This window comes from Ranitomeya imitator, chromosome 6 (assembly GCF_032444005.1).
Source record: "Ranitomeya imitator isolate aRanImi1 chromosome 6, aRanImi1.pri, whole genome shotgun sequence".
NCBI lineage: Eukaryota > Metazoa > Chordata > Amphibia > Anura > Dendrobatidae > Ranitomeya > Ranitomeya imitator.
Genome location: NC_091287.1, coordinates 37,583,579 through 37,602,292, shown reverse-complemented (window position 1 = coordinate 37,602,292; position 18,714 = coordinate 37,583,579). Strand labels below are relative to the sequence as shown.

Here is an 18,714-nt window from a genome sequence, read left to right as displayed (position 1 = left end):
ATACATGTACGGTGAGTGTGTGCCCTACATGTATGGAGTGAGCCCAGGACCTGAGCTTATACCATATGTATCATATACTGCAGATGTCAGCAGTGTTGTACAGCTGGCACTGAACAGGATTCTGCGGTGATCCGAGTAAGCTCTGATCACCGCAGTTTAATCCCTCAGAAACCAATTGTGACAGCGGTATTTGACCCCAGGTTTAATTTTTGCACTTTTGTTGTTTTCCTCCTCTTCTTTTAAAAGTCCCATCTTTATGTGTCCATGCCCGTGTGTGCTGTGTATGGGAGACATCATAGCAGCTAGTCTTCAACCACCAGCTCAGAGACAACTGAAGATTAGGGAGAGGAGAATAAACTAGTGAGAAGTGCAGTATACGAGTCACGCAATGGCCAGAAACATCATCATTTCTCATATACACACAGATGACAACCTATTCTGATTAATATCACAGGTACGGCGTAAATAAAATGCTCCATGCTGATACGAATGGTACAATTTCTCCGGCCTCTTCAGCTCATCCAACACATACGGTTTTGGGCGCGGAAGGGTTAAACAAACATATTATTGTATTAATTTGATAATTAGCTGAACTGCAGGTTTTAATCTCCACTTTCTTTCCTCCAGGTTGTCTGATGCGGGTGCCAAGTTCTCAAGTCAGAATACAGATTTGCAATTCAGTTGCCAATTTTTACAGCCCACAGTCTACTAAGCTGCCAACGGATGGTAAATTATTTGATGTTTGCTAATTAATATTTTTATTAAAATAAACCCGAAAAAGTGAGTTTTTCTTGAATGAAGTGTAGTTTGTACAGGCTTATCTTTCAAGGATAACTATTTGATGACCCTCCACTATATGCCCCTTACGATATGGCCTGATAGCCTAAAAGGAGAGTGAAGGATTTTGTATACCCATCTTCATTTTTTTTTTATCCACAAAGTGTGGATCCAATTACATAAAATCTCATCCACAATGCTGCTGCTGTAATATACAGCAGATTTACAAACCAGGCCACAGTTCCCTCTACCTGCCGGCATCCTCTGCCATGCTTTTGATAAATGGCTTTATTGCAACATCATGGTTATGGCGAGGCGCACACGTGACATCAAGTCTGCTAATTAGAAGAGGTGCCGGGAATTCTGGCATGTACGATGAGGTTCGCAGGACTCTGGTCCACGTTTCATCGACTACCAAGGAGCTAGTAAATCATTTTACTCAGCAATTGGTAAATCACCAATTGGTAAAATGGCCAATTAATAAAATATATTAAGTTATATACATATGTTACATTTCTTGACAGGCTTTCAACCAACAAGTGTCACCTACAAGTTACAGATGGCTGAAGTGGGAGGATTGGCGGAAACCCTCGTTTTGTCTTTGGCAATAGTGGAGAACAACTTACAAGAGAAGTTAGCGCTTCTGAAAGTACTACAGCTCTTATCAAGCACCACCGGTACATATACTGCACCTATACACCGTCCGTTTTGTTAAATAGGTTATATTTGGTTTTAAAGGGGGTCTTCTAATAGGACCCTAATCTCTTGAAGACATTTGGCGTACCTATACGTCATGGTCAGATAAAGGTTCCCAACTGATGACGTATAGGTACGTCATGGCGATCGTGTGCGACACAGGAGCTGTGGCCGTGCGATCACTCCAAGAGCTCTGCTTACATGATAGACGAGACCCGGCTCACACAGCCAGGAGTGGTACCTGCACCACCACCAGCTGTTTAACCTCCTAAATGCCGCAATCGATATCAATCATACCATCTAGGAGGTTTGGAGAGGAAGTGGGTTCCCTCCCCTGTCCAATCAGCGCCCCCACAATGTACCGTAATTGCCCGAGCTGTGGACGCTGTCTTAGCTATAGTGAAATGGCGCCCCTTCACTTCCGAGTCCTGCCATGCACCAAAACAGGAGTTTTCCCCCCATTGATATAGTATAGGTGTACTCAGGAGAAATTGCACAACATAACATATTGCACTGTCCATTTTCTTCTGTTACCCATGTGTAAATGCCAAACTTGAGGCTACAGCAACATTTGTCTGGGAAAAAAGTTAAATTTAATTTTTTTTCCTTCCACATTGCTTTAATTGCTGTGAAGCACCCCAAAAGTTAATAAACTTCCTGAATATGGTTTTGAGCACTTTGAGTTTTTAGAATAGTGTAACTTTTGAGTATTTTCTGTCACATAGGCCCCTCAAAGTCACTTCAAAAGTAACGTGGTCCCTAAAAAAAAATGGTTTTGTAATTTTTGTTGGAAAAATGAGAAGTTGCTGATGAACTTTTAATCCTTCTAACAGAGTAAAATTATATTTAAAAAATGATGCTGATGTAAACTAGACACGTAGTAAATGTTATTTATTAACTATTTTGTGTGATATAACTATCTGATATAGGGGCATAAAATTAAAAGTTTGAAAATTGCTAAATTTTCTAAATTTTTGACCAAATTCTGATATTTTCACAAATAAACACAAAAAACATCTACCTAAATTTACCAGTAACATAAAGTGCAATAAGTCACGAAAAAAGAGTTCCAGAGTAATTACCACATAAGGTGACACTGGTCAGAATTGTAAAATTTGGCCAGGTCAGGATGGTAAAAATTGGCTCGGTGGTGAAGGGGGATGACATTAGTGGGCAATCCTTTGTTTGATTGGTCGAGTCACATTCATTTAAAGGCACTTTCACTCTGGCCAATTCAGAAGTATTAATACAATTGCTTTTGATATTCCTAATATTCAGAGAACTGTAAGCTGATGGCCCGAGCTCATGCCGCCCGCAGAATATGCTCCCGGCTCAATGACGCAGATCCCTCGGGACAACTTCTTTTCCGTTCCTCTGAGATCTTATGGAACCTACTGGAAAATGGGCCAAAGGAAGAAGTCATTAATCAGCTCAGCAACATCGAATGCATCTAGTAAGTGCTGTTAATATCCTAAATTCAGAAGTTTTAAGACTTTGAGCTAGTCTTACCCGAAATGTGGAGTTTAGTTATTGTACCTATTGATATCATCCATATCTAACTAGTTCCATGTCCAGAACATTTAAGGGGTAGTCCGATCTTATAATATCTTGCTATATTCCGGGGGTAGATGTGGCTCGCCCCCACGTAAGGGCAATGGGGTACTCGGTACCGGGTCCTTCAGTTCCCTCAGCGAGGATGTCACGGTGGCCCGACCCGGACCGTGGCCCTATGAGGGGCGCCTAATAAAAGGCAGAGTTTGTAGATGATGGTAGTGTTCGTGACGCCACCTGTGGTATTCGTCAGGGTGACTTACGCTGCTTAGGGGTCCGCTGGGGTAATGGAATGGCAGCTAGATGGTATACCTTCCCACAGGTGAAGTATGTCCCCAGGGCTTCCCAAAAGTCTAGATGGTGATGGTGGATGGTGCAAGGCGCGGTGAATAACGAGGACACAATGGGTGCAGTCTCTTTACCTTTACTGAAGGCTTCAGCATCCACAGTCCAGGGTGCCGGATGACGGGGTAGGCAGAGTCCGGCCGGTCTGATGGCAATTCCAGAGTCCCCTTATCCAGGTGGAAATCAGTAGCCTTCCCCTTGCGCACAGTAACGTAGTAGGTCCCTACTTGCATTAGCTACCATAAGGTCCTCACTGTTGTTACTTCTCTCTCTCTGTCCCCCAGATGGATAGGACAATACCCGTATGATAGTGGTGGCCTGAGGCTATTTTATAGGGACCCTAGTGTTGCCCCTCCTCCGCGTTGCCACCTTGTCTGCTTAGGTGTTTAGGTCGGACAGCCAACTTGGAATTGACTGCCCTGCCGGTCTCTAAAGTAAAGCGTAGAGTCTATTACTCCCTCGGTGTTCCGGCCACCGGATCTGCGCTTCAGATGGACGCAGCCTGCTTCTAGCTGGTCTCCCACTGATGTTTCACTCCTGTTGCAATGACTTCTGTGCTCACTCACTACGGCACACTTCCTTTTGTGTCCTTTCTTCCGCATGGCTTGCAGGCGCAGCTCCGTGTCCTTCTTTCCTACTGAGCCGCTGATGTTCTTTCCTTTTTCCTCTGTCTGCCTGACAGGAATTCCCTGGGCCGAGCCCAGTCTGCTTCTCTCCTTCTCCTTCCGACTCTCCCTTCCACTGACTGTCTCCTTCTCCCTCCAGTCAGCTTCTGTCTCTGCCTAACTTCCTAACCAACCCACCAGTTTTACCCCATATGAGGAGTGGCCTAGTGAACAGAACCCTTTGCTCCCCCTGGTGGACTGGAGTGTGAAGTGTGTGTGTGGCTGTGATACCTGGCAGGGTGAACTCCTTTGGTGCCATCAGACGTAACATCGCTCCCCCTGGTGGAAGAACGAAATTACCGCAACAACCACGACTCTGGGGCGCTGCATATGCCATCGCATTATAATTTTTGGGGATGACAACATCCTGACAGTAGAGGGATTGGGGTCTCTACTTTCCTCCTACACAGCAGATGTTCTTTTCTATCCACGATATGGGGAAATGCAAGTGAGTAGGGAAGTGGTGTAGTGCCCTCTATAGGAGGGGGTGAGAAAGTTCGCAGTGCAGGAGAAAAGCAAAAGTGACCTTGTCTTGCCGGGTATCACTCACAAAGTTATCCTAGTGATCTAAGGAATACACCTTTAAAGAGGAGCTGTCAGCAGGTCAAAAGTGGTCTGTTTTTGCTTCTATTTTACTCTGGACGCTTCACTAAGTTTTCCATTGTTTGTATTTTTTTTTGTTTAAATCAGCCATATGGTTCCAGAGATATGGGCCTTTTAATTTACTGCTAATTTTTATGCACTTTACAAGGAGGCGATGCTCAGCGATTAATTATACTGAGCAAACACTTAGATCGGAGGCATTGCACTTTTTTTTCAGCAGTTTATTTTCAGCAATTTTATTTTATGTCACTTTTATTCCTGCTATTGACTTTACTTGTTTATAATATGTTACTGCATTTTATCTTTGCCATGTTCACATAGGCAGCACTTACCTGTTTGGCGATCATTTGTGCTCGTTTTGCACTCCTCTACATGGTAACCTTTCCTCCGTAATTTCTTGCCTAGCAGTTCTCTTGTAATAATTTCTACTATATGAGATTTGTTTAATAAAGGTTTAATTCTTTTGGAGTTTACTCCATGGTGGTGGTTCATTCCCCTCCGATCTAAGTGTTTTCTGTATGCATGAGTTTTTTTTATCCTAACTTTTTTACCCTTGGGATTTTTTTGCATTAAAAACTAATTATGCAGAGCAGCCTGAAGACACGCCCCAGAGGAACCTGTGAGCCACCCACCCCCTCATAAAGAGCAGAAAAACTAGCAAATAAAAAGGCCCATATTTCTAGAACCGTATGGCGGATTTTAAAAAAAACAAACGTATTACTTAGGGGAACAGCGGGAATAAAATAAGAACAAGAACTGCCCACTTTTGACATAGTGACAGGTTGCCTTTAAACGTTTGGTGCTAGTTTAATAAAGAAGTTATCGAAATGCAATGACTAAACTCCAGATTATTTCTAAGAGCTGCAGCAACAAATTATCACTGCGGCTCCTCATTCTGAGGATGAGCCCCCAGGGGATCCAGCAGTCAGAATCCCACCAACCAGGTAACCTCTACTCCCAACCAATACCTCTAGAATGATCTGATCACCATGTATTTGAACCTTCTTCTAGTGCACTGAAAGATTCTTTTGTACGCCTACTCACAAATGGGTGCAGACATCATGATCGACAGCTAAGAAATGATCTTCTGGTAATCGCCACACTGATCGCAGAGAACAGTCGCCCTCCGATGATCGTAAGTAGAAGCTGCTGGGGAGGTTGTTGGTCAATACTTTCCTAATTTCTCCAGAATATGACATCTGATGGAACAAATGCCACATTGTACTAAGCTCAAAAGAAAATACTGTTAATTTGATCCTGTCATGTGAAAAAACGCTATTAACCTGCAGATATGGGGTAAATCCGCAGGTTAATAGCATTCTGAAGGTGCACTGACACCACACTGAAAACCCCGCTGCCAGGAGGAGATAAACTTTATTCCTCCCGACAGCTGCCGGCTTTCAGTCATAGAGGTGTGTCTTTAGTCACTGCTCAGTATATAGTGAGCAGCAGCTGTTACCATGCCCCTGGCACTGACTGACAGCTGGCTCTGTACTGATGCACTACTTATCCAACTGTCAGTCAGTGTCAGAGTGCGGTTACAGCCGCCGGCTTTCAGTCATAGAGGTGTGTCTTTAGTCACCGCTCAGTATATAGTGAGCGGCGGCTGTAAACATACCCCTGGCACTGACTGACAGCTGGCTCTGTACTGATGCACTACTTATCCAACTGTCAGTCAGTGTCAGAGTGCGGTTACAGCCGCCGGCTTTCAGTCATAGAGGTGTGTCTTTAGTCACCGCTCAGTATATAGTGAGCGGCGGCTGTAAACATGCCCCTGGCACTGACTGACAGCTGGCTCTGTACTGATGCACTACTTATCCAACTGTCAAGTCAGTCTCAGAGTGCGGTTACAGCCGCCGCTCACTGTGCACTGAGCGGTGACTGAAGCTGCATCGGCCACTCCTCTATGACTGAAAGCCGGCGGCTAAGTTCATCTTGGACTGCAGGAAAGGAGACATTATCAGGTTGCTGGAGGCTACTAGAAGCCAGGAGAGGACCATGGCCTCTGATGTGCGACATGACATCCCAGAGGGGAGAGGAGCAGCTCCAGCATCACACTGAATTGTAGGTACAGTGAGGATGGGAAACAACACTATTAATGCTATCTTTATTGTTTCTGAAGGCACGGCCATTAGGATAATTTTTTATCTCCTCGGAGTACCCCTTTAATTTGATAATAATATACACAAATTTGCATAGTAATTTAAAGTAAAGTTAGTGTGAATCGATTTGCACGACCCTGACCATCTGATATAACAGTGGCCTGTGACTGCTGATCTGGAGATCTACCTCCTACCTGATGTCATCCATGGCTCGTTTTTCGATTTGTTGGCCTGGCACAATGTCACAAATACGTCACAGGCCGGCTAATCAAAAGAGGAGCCATGGATGCCTTTAGGGAAGAAGCAGTTCTCCTGCCCCCTTCCAGCAGCCACAGACCACTGTCGTGGCCGACGGTCTAGGTTAATTCGTTCTAACGCTAATAATTATATGTCTTTTTATTGTGGGGTTTTTTGTATTTTTTTAGGAAAGTGGATTTGCGAAGCAGCTGATATTATTTGCAACATTCTCAGAAGGTGGGTAGATTAATAATTATAGCCTTTCTTTATAAGGGAAATGTATGATCAGAAAATGAACGATTAAACTATTATTTAACTGAAGTTTTTATGGTATATATTTCTATATTTATTTTTTTTACAAATTTTTGCTGTATTTATTTATTTTCTTACATTTTCATATTATAACTATTAAAAAAATCCAGAATCTTAAAATTTTAATTTTACACTCTAAGGATAATATTAGAATGATATTCCCTGTTCTGTCACTTCTTGGCAAGCAGTTCGTTATCATCACAAGCAGAATTACTACAAAAGGTTTCATCCCTATATAGATAAATAAGATCCAACATTTACAATAGGTGATGGTCACAGCTCACCTCCTCACTCTCCCTGCACGGTGAACTCTGCACAGGTGAATGAGCTTGCCCACAACACCTTTCCATAGATGTCAATGAGTCAGATCCTGTCTATTGTGGTCTATGTGTACACTGTGTGGCCAATGTGAACACTTTTATCTAGCTGAATGTTAAATAATACCTCTAATATAAACTGAGTGTCCAATGCAGACGCCCCTTTTAAAGGGTTATTATTCCCATCTTTATAAATGGGTATTATCGGATAGTGCTTGTAAATACAATCAATTTTGCAATTCACTGCTTATGAAAAATTTCAGGCATTCTTTTCTTTTGTTTACAGCTTGTTGCCTAGGAGACCGACCATCACTGCCAGACAACAGAACATGCGCAGTGCTTACAAACTCTTTTCTCTTGTGCTTGTAAGCGCTTACTGTTCCCTCCAACTTCAGCGCAGTACTTACAAGCCAGACAGCAGCGGTGGTCAGTATCCTAGGCAACGGGCTACAAACAAACGAATAGTGTTACAATCTCATGAACGGTTGCAAATTTTAAAAAGCAGTAAATTACAAAAGTGGTTGTTTTTGCGAGCACTATTCAACAATATCACTCTATGAAGATGGGAATATCCCTTTAAGAAAATACTAAAGCAAATGTCAGATCAGCCCAGTATGTGAACTTTCCGAATCTCCACACAGTTACGTAGAACTTTCTGATATTTGACATTATTCTATTTCTCCTCCTGGGGACCATGGACTCTTACAGTTTGATTTTTCTTTCTCCAGTTAAGAGCCATAACCCATTAGTGAAAAGTCTAAAACTTTTACACAACCATGAAGACTTCGAGATGAAGAAACTGCTTTTCAACATGTTGGTGGTGTTATCTAAGGATCTGTCAACAGTTCAGGTAAAGAATGCCTATAACAGTAAATCAGGCCAATAGATTGCCCGCATACGTTCTTTCATCAGATATTATTTAAAGGGGACCTGTCACTTGCCATAAGTAGGGTGTAAATGCCGCCGTTCTCCTGAATCCGGCGTTGTTTTTCTTTTGATCCTGCGCCTCTCCGATCCTGAAATACGGTCCTATCTTCCTGGTTATTTTATCGGAGTGGGCGTGGTCTTCAGCTTTTCTCAGTGGGCGTCTTCATGATGACCACACCCACTTGGCTAACAAGACTAGATTTATATACAGGGAAGAAGGGGCCATATCTCAGCAACAGAGAGGAGCATGAACAAAATAAAAACATCGTCGGATTCAGGAGAACAGCGGCAATTACATCAGATAATAAATATATATATTTATGGCAAGTGACAGGTTGTTTTTAATTCACTAATCTGAATATTATTTTTATGTATCCTGTATAGCTGCTCTGTGATGGAAAAGTGGTCTTAGCCCTTTTTAACTATGTCAAAGCAAACGAAAAGCATGGAGTCCACGACTGGCCGGCTGCCCGTTATGAAGACTTACAGCTGCACGCCATCGCTACCTTGTGCTCTATGGCGCCTCTGCTGGTGGAGGACTATATCACCTGTCAGGGAAACACACGCATTCTTCTCTTCCTGGAGTGGTGCTGCACCCAAGGTCAGTCTGTTTTTTTATGTCTCCAGGACTTTTTTACTATACTTTTTCCTTGCAGGATATTTCAGATTTATCATTGCTCGATGCAATTCGGTCTCATTTTCATTGCAGATTTTTCCATTTGCAATGCATAGGGTGAAATCCTGCACACAATCGTCATGTACCCCATGCGGACTTGGGTGCAGATATGCTGCAGAATACAGCATCAGCTAAGTGAATGAGATTTTATCACATCTCATCTACACGTTGCAGAAAAGTTACGTGCGTTAAACCTACACTATGTACGTTTTTGATTCAGCATTCACAATGTAAAGGATGTGTAGTACATCGGCTACTAATGGTGTATTCACACAATTTATTACGTGAATTTGGAAGCTGATTCCACTCAAAAATCCATATAAAAACCCACTTAAAATAAGATTATTGTTTCTTCCCATGGAAAAACACGCCTTTAGTGCTTTTTTTTCCCATGTGTTTTTTCAGCATTGACAAAGAAGCAAACACTTGAGGCTTTTCTGATTAAAAATGCTGCAAATTTGACTACTGAATAAAAATATAGCAAAAAAATGAGTAAAAAAAAATATTGTTTCATGCATTTAAGCATTTTTTATGTACTTTTTTTTCTTCAACCTGAAAAATCTATAAAAATTCCTTTAAGGTATGTGCCCACGGCATATTTTCAGCTTGAAAAAGCGCCCCCTAAAATGAACAAAGTGCACAGCAATGTAAAAACGACTTTGCTGTGCACACAGTTTTTTTTTATATGCCACTTCTATTAACCACTTCAGGGTTCGGAAACCGTGAAGCTGATAAAAGAAATTACTTGCTTCTCTATACTTAAAAATCTAGAGTATATTGGAAGCAGATTGCTGGGGGGTCGGGTTCTAAGACCCCCAATCCATCGCTCAGACCCTAGTCCCCCTGTCCTCCTTCCACGTGACATGTGCAGTACAGTAGACAAGAGTGCACAGCCCCTGTCCGAGCACACACAGCGGCGGACTGATGCGCTTCCGCCTGTTGAGCTACTCGCTTCTCTGTGGACGATTTTTGAGCCATTGATGAGGATCTCAGTACATGGACCCCCACCAATCAGGTGCTCAAATATTAAAAAAAGTTATTAAAGGTTTAAAAAAAGCACGTAGAGATAACGTAGAGACTGCTGTGCGCCAGGAGTATCCCAAGAAGACAAGAAATTCCAGCAGCAGGAGATTGTCGTAAAATCCAATGATTTATTACAAAAATATACAAATGTCAAGTACAACCAAAACCCACCACCACAGTTAAAAAAATAAAAAAATGCGGGCAAACGCATTTCATACGCATGTCCTTAATCATTGCACCAACATTCTGATGATTAAGCACATGCGTCCGGAACACGTTTGCCCGACATTCTTGTGGTGGTCGGTTTTGGTTGTACTTGACATTTGTATATTTCTCCTTCGCCTCATTGGGGGACACAGGACCATGGGTTATGCTGCTGTCACTAGGAGGCTGACACTAAGCTGAGACAAAAAAAGGTTAGCTCCTCCCCTGCAGTATACACCCTCATGCTGGATTCCAGAGACCCAGTTTAAGCTTAGTGTCCGTAGGAGGCACACTGATTTTTAATCCTCATGGATTTTCTTTTTCTTCTCTTTTTTTCTTTTTTTTTTCCTTTTCAATCTATTCCGGACGAAGGGGGCGACGGATTCTTCTAAGGTCCGATCTCCCCCGAACCAACAACAGGCGAGCACGGGAGTTTCACCTCACCGTATCCTCTCCTGCGACGTGGGAGCCACTGCCTGAGCTGACCTTTTTTGGGCGACGGTTTCTCCCCTTAAAGGGCCCCGATCTCCCCCTTTTTTTTTTTTTATACAGACGAGCACTGGTGTTTTACCTCCAGTATCCTCCTCTGCAGCCAGGCTTTTTGTATGCCGGACTTCTGCCCTGTCCACCAGGTTTACCCTCGGCTGTACAGAGGCCTTTTTCCCTGTGGCGTCCGTGCAGACCACACTGCATCACCAATGCTCTGCGTGACTCAGGTGGTGGACGGTTCCTCTCCATCCCCCATCTGGGGCCGGTGGATAGAGGCTTCCCAACCCCTGCACCGTCCCTATTCCAAGGCACCCTCTCACCTCCATGATCAGGGTAAGTGTCCTGTGTGGGGATTGGGGGTGGTCGCCGGCGGTTCGGGGGGCTCCTCAAACCTGTGGCACTGATACCGCTCATTGGGGGACAGTGTCCCCGTTTTTTTGTTTTTTTTTCCGGCACTTGCGGCCGCGCGCCGGGCCGAGGCCGCAAATTTAGCCCCTGGCTTCGGCCTAGCCGCTGGTCGCCGTCGTTAGGCTCCGCCCACTCCTGCGCGTCACAGCGGCGCCGCCCCCCGGTCCTGGCGCTTCTCGCAGCCGCCGAGATCTCTCTCCTGATCTCGGCGGCCATCTTGGTCCCTCACTGCAGCGCCGCAGCTCCTGCCCGTCGCATCTCCGGTGTGTCACAGCGCCCACGTGCAGCCGGCTTTCTCTTCTCAGAGGGGAATTCTTCGCAGTTCGTCTTCCCTGGACAGCGGGACACAGGACCGGGGTAAGGAGACATCGTTAGCTCTCCTCTGCAGCGCCGCCCTCTCAGGCTCGGTTACAATTTAAAGACCCTGTAGTTTTTTTGCATTAGAATCATGTCGCAGTCAAGGTCTAAAAAATCCTCTAAGGTGCATACGACCTTTTTTTCTGCGTGTACCACCTGCCAGGCCCCACTTCCCAGGCCTCAAAGTTCTCCCCTCTGCTCTGCCTGCGATGCTCCATGTGCCCAGGAGCCCTCCACCGCCACCGACTCCGGCGTACCTAGTCCCCCCCCGTGGGTTGCCTCGCTTTCACAGTCCGTGGATTTTTTAGCTAACGCCATCAAATCCATTTAAAATCCTCCCGGGGAACGAGGTAATCCGTTACAGGTGTTAAGAGATCCCTCCATAGCAGGGGAATCGTCGGCCAGCAGGGGCCGCTCTCCTCTTAAAGAGGCACGGTCATCCAGAAAACGGATCCGTACTACCTCTCCTGAGCGTTCACCTCGCCGCTCAGACTCTGGCAGTTCCACCTCTCGCTCTCCCTCTTTGGGGGCTCGCAGCGTTCACGGCTCTGAACATGAGTCCGAGATATCTTTGGACCCGGAGGCTCCGGAGTTCAGAGCTACGGTTGACTCCCTCATTGTAGCAGTCAATCACGCACTTAAGGTGGATGACGACTCTAATTCCGCTCCGGAACACGCGGTCTCCTTTTCCAGAACCAAACGTTCCCACAAATCTTTTGCCTCTCATCCAGCCTTCCTGGATATAGTCAGGCGTCACAGGGAGCGCCCAGACAAGCGCTTCACGGGTAAGAAGGACTTGGTTTCCAAGTACCCCTTCTCAGCTGATCTCTTTCTCAGCTGATCTCGTGAAAGACTGGACGGATCCCCCTACTGTAGATCCGCCGGTCTCACGCCTGGCTTCTAAAACTCTCCTTTCAGTCCCGGAGGGCGCTTCAATTAAGAGCCCCACTGAACGCCAGATAGACTCTCTAGCTCGGTCAGTGTACGAAGCCTCTGGCTCTTCCCTGTCTCCCTCCTTCGCCGCGGCTTGGGTGACCAAGGCTATGGTTTCCTGGGCGGATGCTCTAGCGAAATCCATTAATGAGCAGGACCTCCCCTCTGAAATGGCGGACCTAGCTAAGCAGTTAGCCATGGCCAGTGATTATGTGATGTTCGCATTCCTCGACGCGGCGAATTGCGCAGCATTGGCGGCTTCCAACGCCATCGCTATTAGAAGGGCTCTTTGGCTCAGAGATTGGCGCGCAGATTCTTCCTCTAAAAAATCCCTGATCTCTCTCCCTTTTCAAAGTGGGCGTCTTTTCGGCGAAAAGCTTGACCAGCTTATCTCCGACGCCACAGGGGGAAAGAGCAAGTTTCTTCCCCAACAGAGGCCCAAGGCGGCCTTCCAGCACCAGCCTTACTTTCGTTTTCGGCCTTTTCGTGCCGGCTCAGCCTGGTCCAATCCCACCGGTCTTCCCAGATCGGACTGTTCCGCCCGCGCAGACAGAGACGCTCGTCCATCCTTCAGGCCTAATCCTTCCTGGCACGGGAAACCAAGGCAGCCCAGAACCAGAGGTTCGAGACCCCCCAGATTCCCGTCTCAATGACTCGGGAACGGCGCCAGTCGATACCATCAGAGTAGGCGGACGTCTACTCCTTTTTCAGCAAGCCTGGCTCTCCGTCGTTCACGACGAATGGGTCAGGGATCTGGTATCGTCTGGCTACAAGATAGAGTTCTCCTCTCCTCCTCCAACTCGGTTTTTCCCCTCTCGTCTCCCCAGTTCGGGAGCTCAGTCTCGCACCCTTCTTTGCGCCATCCACTCCCTCCGCCAGAGTGGGGTCATTGTTCCGATCCCGGAACACGAGAGGTTCAAAGGCTTCTACTCAAACCTCTTCGTCGTGCCAAAGAAGGACGGAAAAGTGCGTCCCATTTTGGATCTGAAGCTCCTGAACAAGTGCGTAAGAGTCCGGCACTTCAGGATGGAATCGCTCAGATCGGTCATCTCTTCTATGGAAAGAGGGGAATTCTTGGCCTCGATAGACATCAAGGATGCCTATCTTCACATCCCGATTTTCCCGCCTCATCAGAGGTTCCTCCGCTTTGCCATTCTGGAGGATCACTTCCAGTTCACGGCCTTACCCTTCGGTCTCGCCACGGCGCCCAGGGTATTCACCAAGGTCATGGCGGCTGTCATGGCCATCCTTCATTCTCGAGGAGTCGTCGTGTTACCTTACTAAGACGATCTCCTCATAAAGGGCCCGTCTTTCCAAGCCTGCCAGTCAAGCGTCCACATTACCCTGGATTATCTTTCGCGCCTGGGCTGGCTGATCAACTTGGACAAGTCCTCTCCCGTTCCTGCCCGTCGGATCTCCTTTCTGGGAATGATCCTGGACACTTCAAGGGGGCTGGTCTTGCTTCCTCGGTCCAAGGCCCAAGCGCTTCAACAGGGGGCCCGTACGCTCTGCCATCCTCGCCCGCGGACCATTCGGTTCGCCATGAAGATCCTGGGAAAGATGGTTGCGGCAATCGAAGCGGTTCCCTTTGCTCAACTCCATCTCCGACCCTTGCAACAGGCTCTGCTGGACAACTGGGACAGGAGTCTCTTTTCTCTCGACCACCCTTGCCCCCTGTCCCAGAGGGTCAGACAATCTCTCGTTTGGTGGACCCTGGGCCCATCTCTTCTCCAGGGGAAGTCCTTCCTTCCGATCCACTGGTTAGTGGTGACCACCGACGCCAGTCTTCTTGGCTGGGGGGCGGTGTTTCTTCACCACTCTGCCCAGGGCCGTTGGACTGTTCGGGAATCCAGACTCCCCATCAACATTCTAGAGATTCGTGCTATCAGACTTGCACTGAGTCACTTCCACGCTCTGCTCGCGGGTCACCCAATACGAGTCCAATCGGACAACGTCACGGCGGTGGCTTACATCAACCACCAGGGGGGTACCCGCAGCAGGGCGGCGATGCGGGAAGTCTCCCTCATCCTTCGTTGGGCCGAAACCAACCATTCCATCATCTCGGCGGTGCACATTCCGGGAGTCGAGAACTGGGCGGCGGACTTCCTGAGCCGCCAGGGCCTTGCCTCGGGGGAGTGGGAACTCCACCCAGAGGTTTTTCACCAGATCTGTCTTCACTGGGGGACCCCGGACGTGGATCTGATGGCGTCCAGATTGAACGCCAAGGTCCACAACTTCATTGCTCGATCTCGGGATCCCCAGGCCATAGGAGTGGACGCGCTGATTTCTCCGTGGCATCAATTTCAGCTCCCATACGTGTTCCCTCCCCTTCCCTTACTGCCGAAGGTGATCCGAAAGATCAAGACGGAGGGAGTTCCAGTCATCCTGGTCGCCCCAGACTGGCCTCGTCGCGCTTGGTACGCGGAGCTCGTTCAGCTCGTAGCCGACGTTCCCTTGCGGTTGCCAGACCGCCCAGACCTGCTTCGCCAAGGACCGATCTACCATCAGAGCTCAGGGGCCCTACGTTTAACGGCGTGGCTGTTGAAACCTGGATTCTAACTCGTGCCGGTTTCTCTCAGCAGGTCATCCCCACCATGTTAAGCGCTCGCAAGGCGTCTTCCGCCTCCATCTACCACCGCGTCTGGAAATCCTTCTTCTCATGGTGCAGGCTCCGGGGTCACCCTCCGCTCGTCTTCTCTATCCCTTGCATCTTGAATTTCCTTCAGGCTGGTCTGGACTCCGGTTTGGCCCTGAGTTCCCTCAAAGGTCAGATCTCCGCGTTATCCGTTCTTTTCCAGCGTAGGATCGCCACCAACCTTCAGGTCAAGACTTTTATCCAGGGAGTCTCCCACGTGGTTCCTCCCTACAGGATGCCGCTAGAGACCTGGGATCTCAACTTGGTCCTGGGGGTTCTTCAGGAACCTCCGTTCGAACCCCTTCAAGACGTTCCGCTCTCTGTTCTCTCTTGGAAGGTTGCCTTCCTGGTAGCGGTGACGTCCATCAGAAGGGTTTCAGAGCTCGCCGCTCTATCCTGCCGGGCACCTTTCCTTGTCTTTCATCAGGACAAGGTAGTCCTACGCCCTTCTCCGGCGTTTCTTCCAAAGGTGGTCTCATCTTTCCACCTTAACGAGGACATCATTCTTCCCTCCTTTTGTCCGCAGCCCAAACATAGGGTCGAAAAGGCTCTCCATACTCTGGACGTGGTACGGGCCCTCAGGAGGTACATTTCCAGAACGGCGCACTTCAGAAAATCGGACGCCCTTTTCGTGCTCCCGGAGGGTCACAGAAAGGGTTTGGCTGCGTCAAAATCCACGATAGCCAGATGGATCCGATCTGCTATCCAGGAATCCTATCGGGTCAGGGGCAATCCTATCCCGGCGGGGATTAGAGCACACTCCACTCGGTCGATGGGGGCTTCCTGGGCCATCCGGCACCAGGCAACAGCGGAGCAGGTTTGCAAAGCCGCAACGTGGTCCAGCCTGCATACTTTCACAAAGCATTACAATGTCCACACTCACTCCTCTGCGGACGCGTCCCTTGGCAGGTGTATCCTGCAGGCGGCCGTTACGCATTTGTAGTCAGATGGTATACGGAGTTACTTGGTTGTATTGTTTCCCTCCCAGGGACTGCTTTGGGACGTCCCATGGTCCTGTGTCCCCCAATGAGGCGAAGGAGAAATAGGGATTTTTGTGTGTACTCACCGTAAAATCCTTTTCTCCGAGCCACTCATTGGGGGACACAGCACCCACCCTGGTAGCCTTACGGCTTGTTAACTTTTTTAGTCTTTGACTGTTGTTTGACATGTTATATTCTAATGTTATTTAATATATTGTTCTTATTATCCTACTGCTTTTGCACTGAACTGGGTCTCTGGAATCCAGCATGAGGGTGTATACTGCAGGGGAGGAGCTAACCTTTTTTTGTCTCAGCTTAGTGTCAGCCTCCTAGTGACAGCAGCATAACCCATGGTCCTGTGTCCCCCAATGAGTGGCTCGGAGAAAAGGATTTTACGGTGAGTACACACAAAAATCCCTATTTTTCTAATAAATCATTGTATCTTACCAGAATCTCCTGCTGCTGGAATTTCCCGCCTTCTCTGTATTAAAGATTTACTTACACTTTAAGTATATTTAACAGTCATATATAAAAAAAAAGATGCAAATCCCGCGAGTGTCTCAGACTGCTCACAGGGGGGTTTCTGACAATGCCACACCATGTAGAATAATTGCAATGGTGTGATTAATTACAGATGTCTCCTAGTCATTACCTTGCAATTAAACATGCAACAAACCCTTCCTTTTCAGATGCCTTCTTTGGTCAGGGCAACAGCTTCCATGGCACCGGTGGCCGGGGGAACAAACATGCCCAGATGCGTTACAGCCTGAGACTCCTCCGGTCCGTGGTATCCGTAGGGGATGAGACTGTGAACCAAGACCTTTGTGACCAGGGAGCAATTAGTCAGCTTCTAGGTAACGAGGCTACACTTCTTTATCCGCTGCTGCGTATATTTATGTGTTCTGCTCCATATATATGAAGCGATCAGGAAAAAATTTATTATCAAAACGCTCCAGTGACTTAATAGCTATGGTGGCGGCAGTCATACTGTGCTTGCAAAAGAAGATATCTACCCAAAAAATGTCCAAAAAATAGTAAATCAAACGTTCGAGTAGCACCCAACGTCCTCTACTTGGTCTCTACTTCTACAATAGAGAGATTGGATTTCCTCTGTTTTGTCATGAAGGCCGTTTTTGCAAAAGTGACAACAAGCAGTGCAATTATATATTGATTTGTTCCGTTTTTAATTGGTTCCCCAGTAATTTGCCACTTTGTTATTGCTAGTCGGTGACGAAACGACTTTTTTGAGCTCCGGATCTGGATCTCAAAAGGTCCCTTTTGCCCATATGAGAAGACCACTACTATTAAATACCTGATAGTTGGGGGTGCTCTTGGAGAGTTTTCATTGGGGCCCAAGTGCTTCAATTACCGGTAATGTTTCTTCTTTTGCAAAAATGGCAAGTGCGACAAAAACAGAAAATTGTCAATATTCATGTTAGTAAATCAAACACATTTTTCAGACTTTAGCAGCTGCATTGACTCTTTACTTACTACTATTCGTTTTACACATCTACACTTTTGTAAAAAATCCTTAAAGCTTTGGCCGCGACAGTTGTCAAGGGACCAAAGTTTGCTCGATGCTACATCACAGCGCTATAGACATGAATGGGAACATGTTGCAACCCCTACGCCAGTGTTCTCCAACTCCGGTCCTCAAGAGCCACCAACAGGTCATGTTTTCAGGATTTCCTTCGTATTGCAAAGGTGATAATTGCATAACCTGGTCAGGCAAGCATTCAATCACCAGTGCAATGCTAAGGAAATCCTGAAAACATGACCTGTTGGTGGCTCTTGAGGACCGGAGTTGGGGAACACTGCCCTACACTATCGCGGGCGTGACAAGCAAGTTGCAAAAAGTCTTACTCGGATTGAAATATTTGTGATTGACTCGTTTCTCACGGTAGCGTTGGTATCGCAATGCAGCCCCATTCACTTCCATAGTTCCGCCATTAAGCAGCTGCACCAATCAAATTCGGAAGAGCGTCAGCTATCGCGGCCAAAGTCGCCACGTAGCCCTAACGTAAAGGTAACCTGTCAGCAGTTTTCACCCTGCAAACCTGCTGAAAGGGGTAGATAGGAGACGAGAAGACATGGCTAAATATGTCTTTGTATCGCCCTTCTACATTAGATAGCTGTCAGCTGAATTCTCTTCGGCTAGCAACAATCTCTCCTGACGTTTCTACTTTGTTCTATGGAGGTCATTGGCAACGTTGGACCTGCACTGATCTGATTTGAATGACCTATCTCGAAGGCTTCTAGTCCAGGGCAACCCCTTTAATATAATGTGTATTTGGGCTTAAAGTCGCAGTGTGACTCTTGAAATAAAGTTTTATTCAGCCTCTTCTGCAGTTGCGACGGAGGTGGTCCCTTACTCTGACGTGCTCTCTGATATCCGTAGTGAGTGCTTCTCCGCCCTTCCTTTCTACTCTGGATTGATGGCTTTAAATACAAAGGACCATGGAGTAAAAGTCCAAATA

General features: G+C 46.9%; 1 protein-coding gene across 2 annotated transcripts in view; it reads left to right on the top strand.

Annotated features, from left to right (window-relative positions):
• CFAP69 (cilia and flagella associated protein 69) overlaps positions 1-18,714 on the top strand; it is a 53,565-nt gene that overhangs the window by 12,831 nt on the left and 22,020 nt on the right. For both annotated transcript variants that reach the window (XM_069729482.1, XM_069729481.1), the window contains exons 6-13: positions 628-726; positions 1,302-1,454; positions 2,752-2,926; positions 5,649-5,772; positions 7,165-7,213; positions 8,334-8,455; positions 8,917-9,133; positions 16,927-17,091. In XM_069729482.1, coding sequence (XP_069585583.1) covers positions 628-726; positions 1,302-1,454; positions 2,752-2,926; positions 5,649-5,772; positions 7,165-7,213; positions 8,334-8,455; positions 8,917-9,133; positions 16,927-17,091 — 1,104 coding nt within the window. The remainder of the gene's footprint in view (positions 1-627; positions 727-1,301; positions 1,455-2,751; positions 2,927-5,648; positions 5,773-7,164; positions 7,214-8,333; positions 8,456-8,916; positions 9,134-16,926; positions 17,092-18,714) is intronic.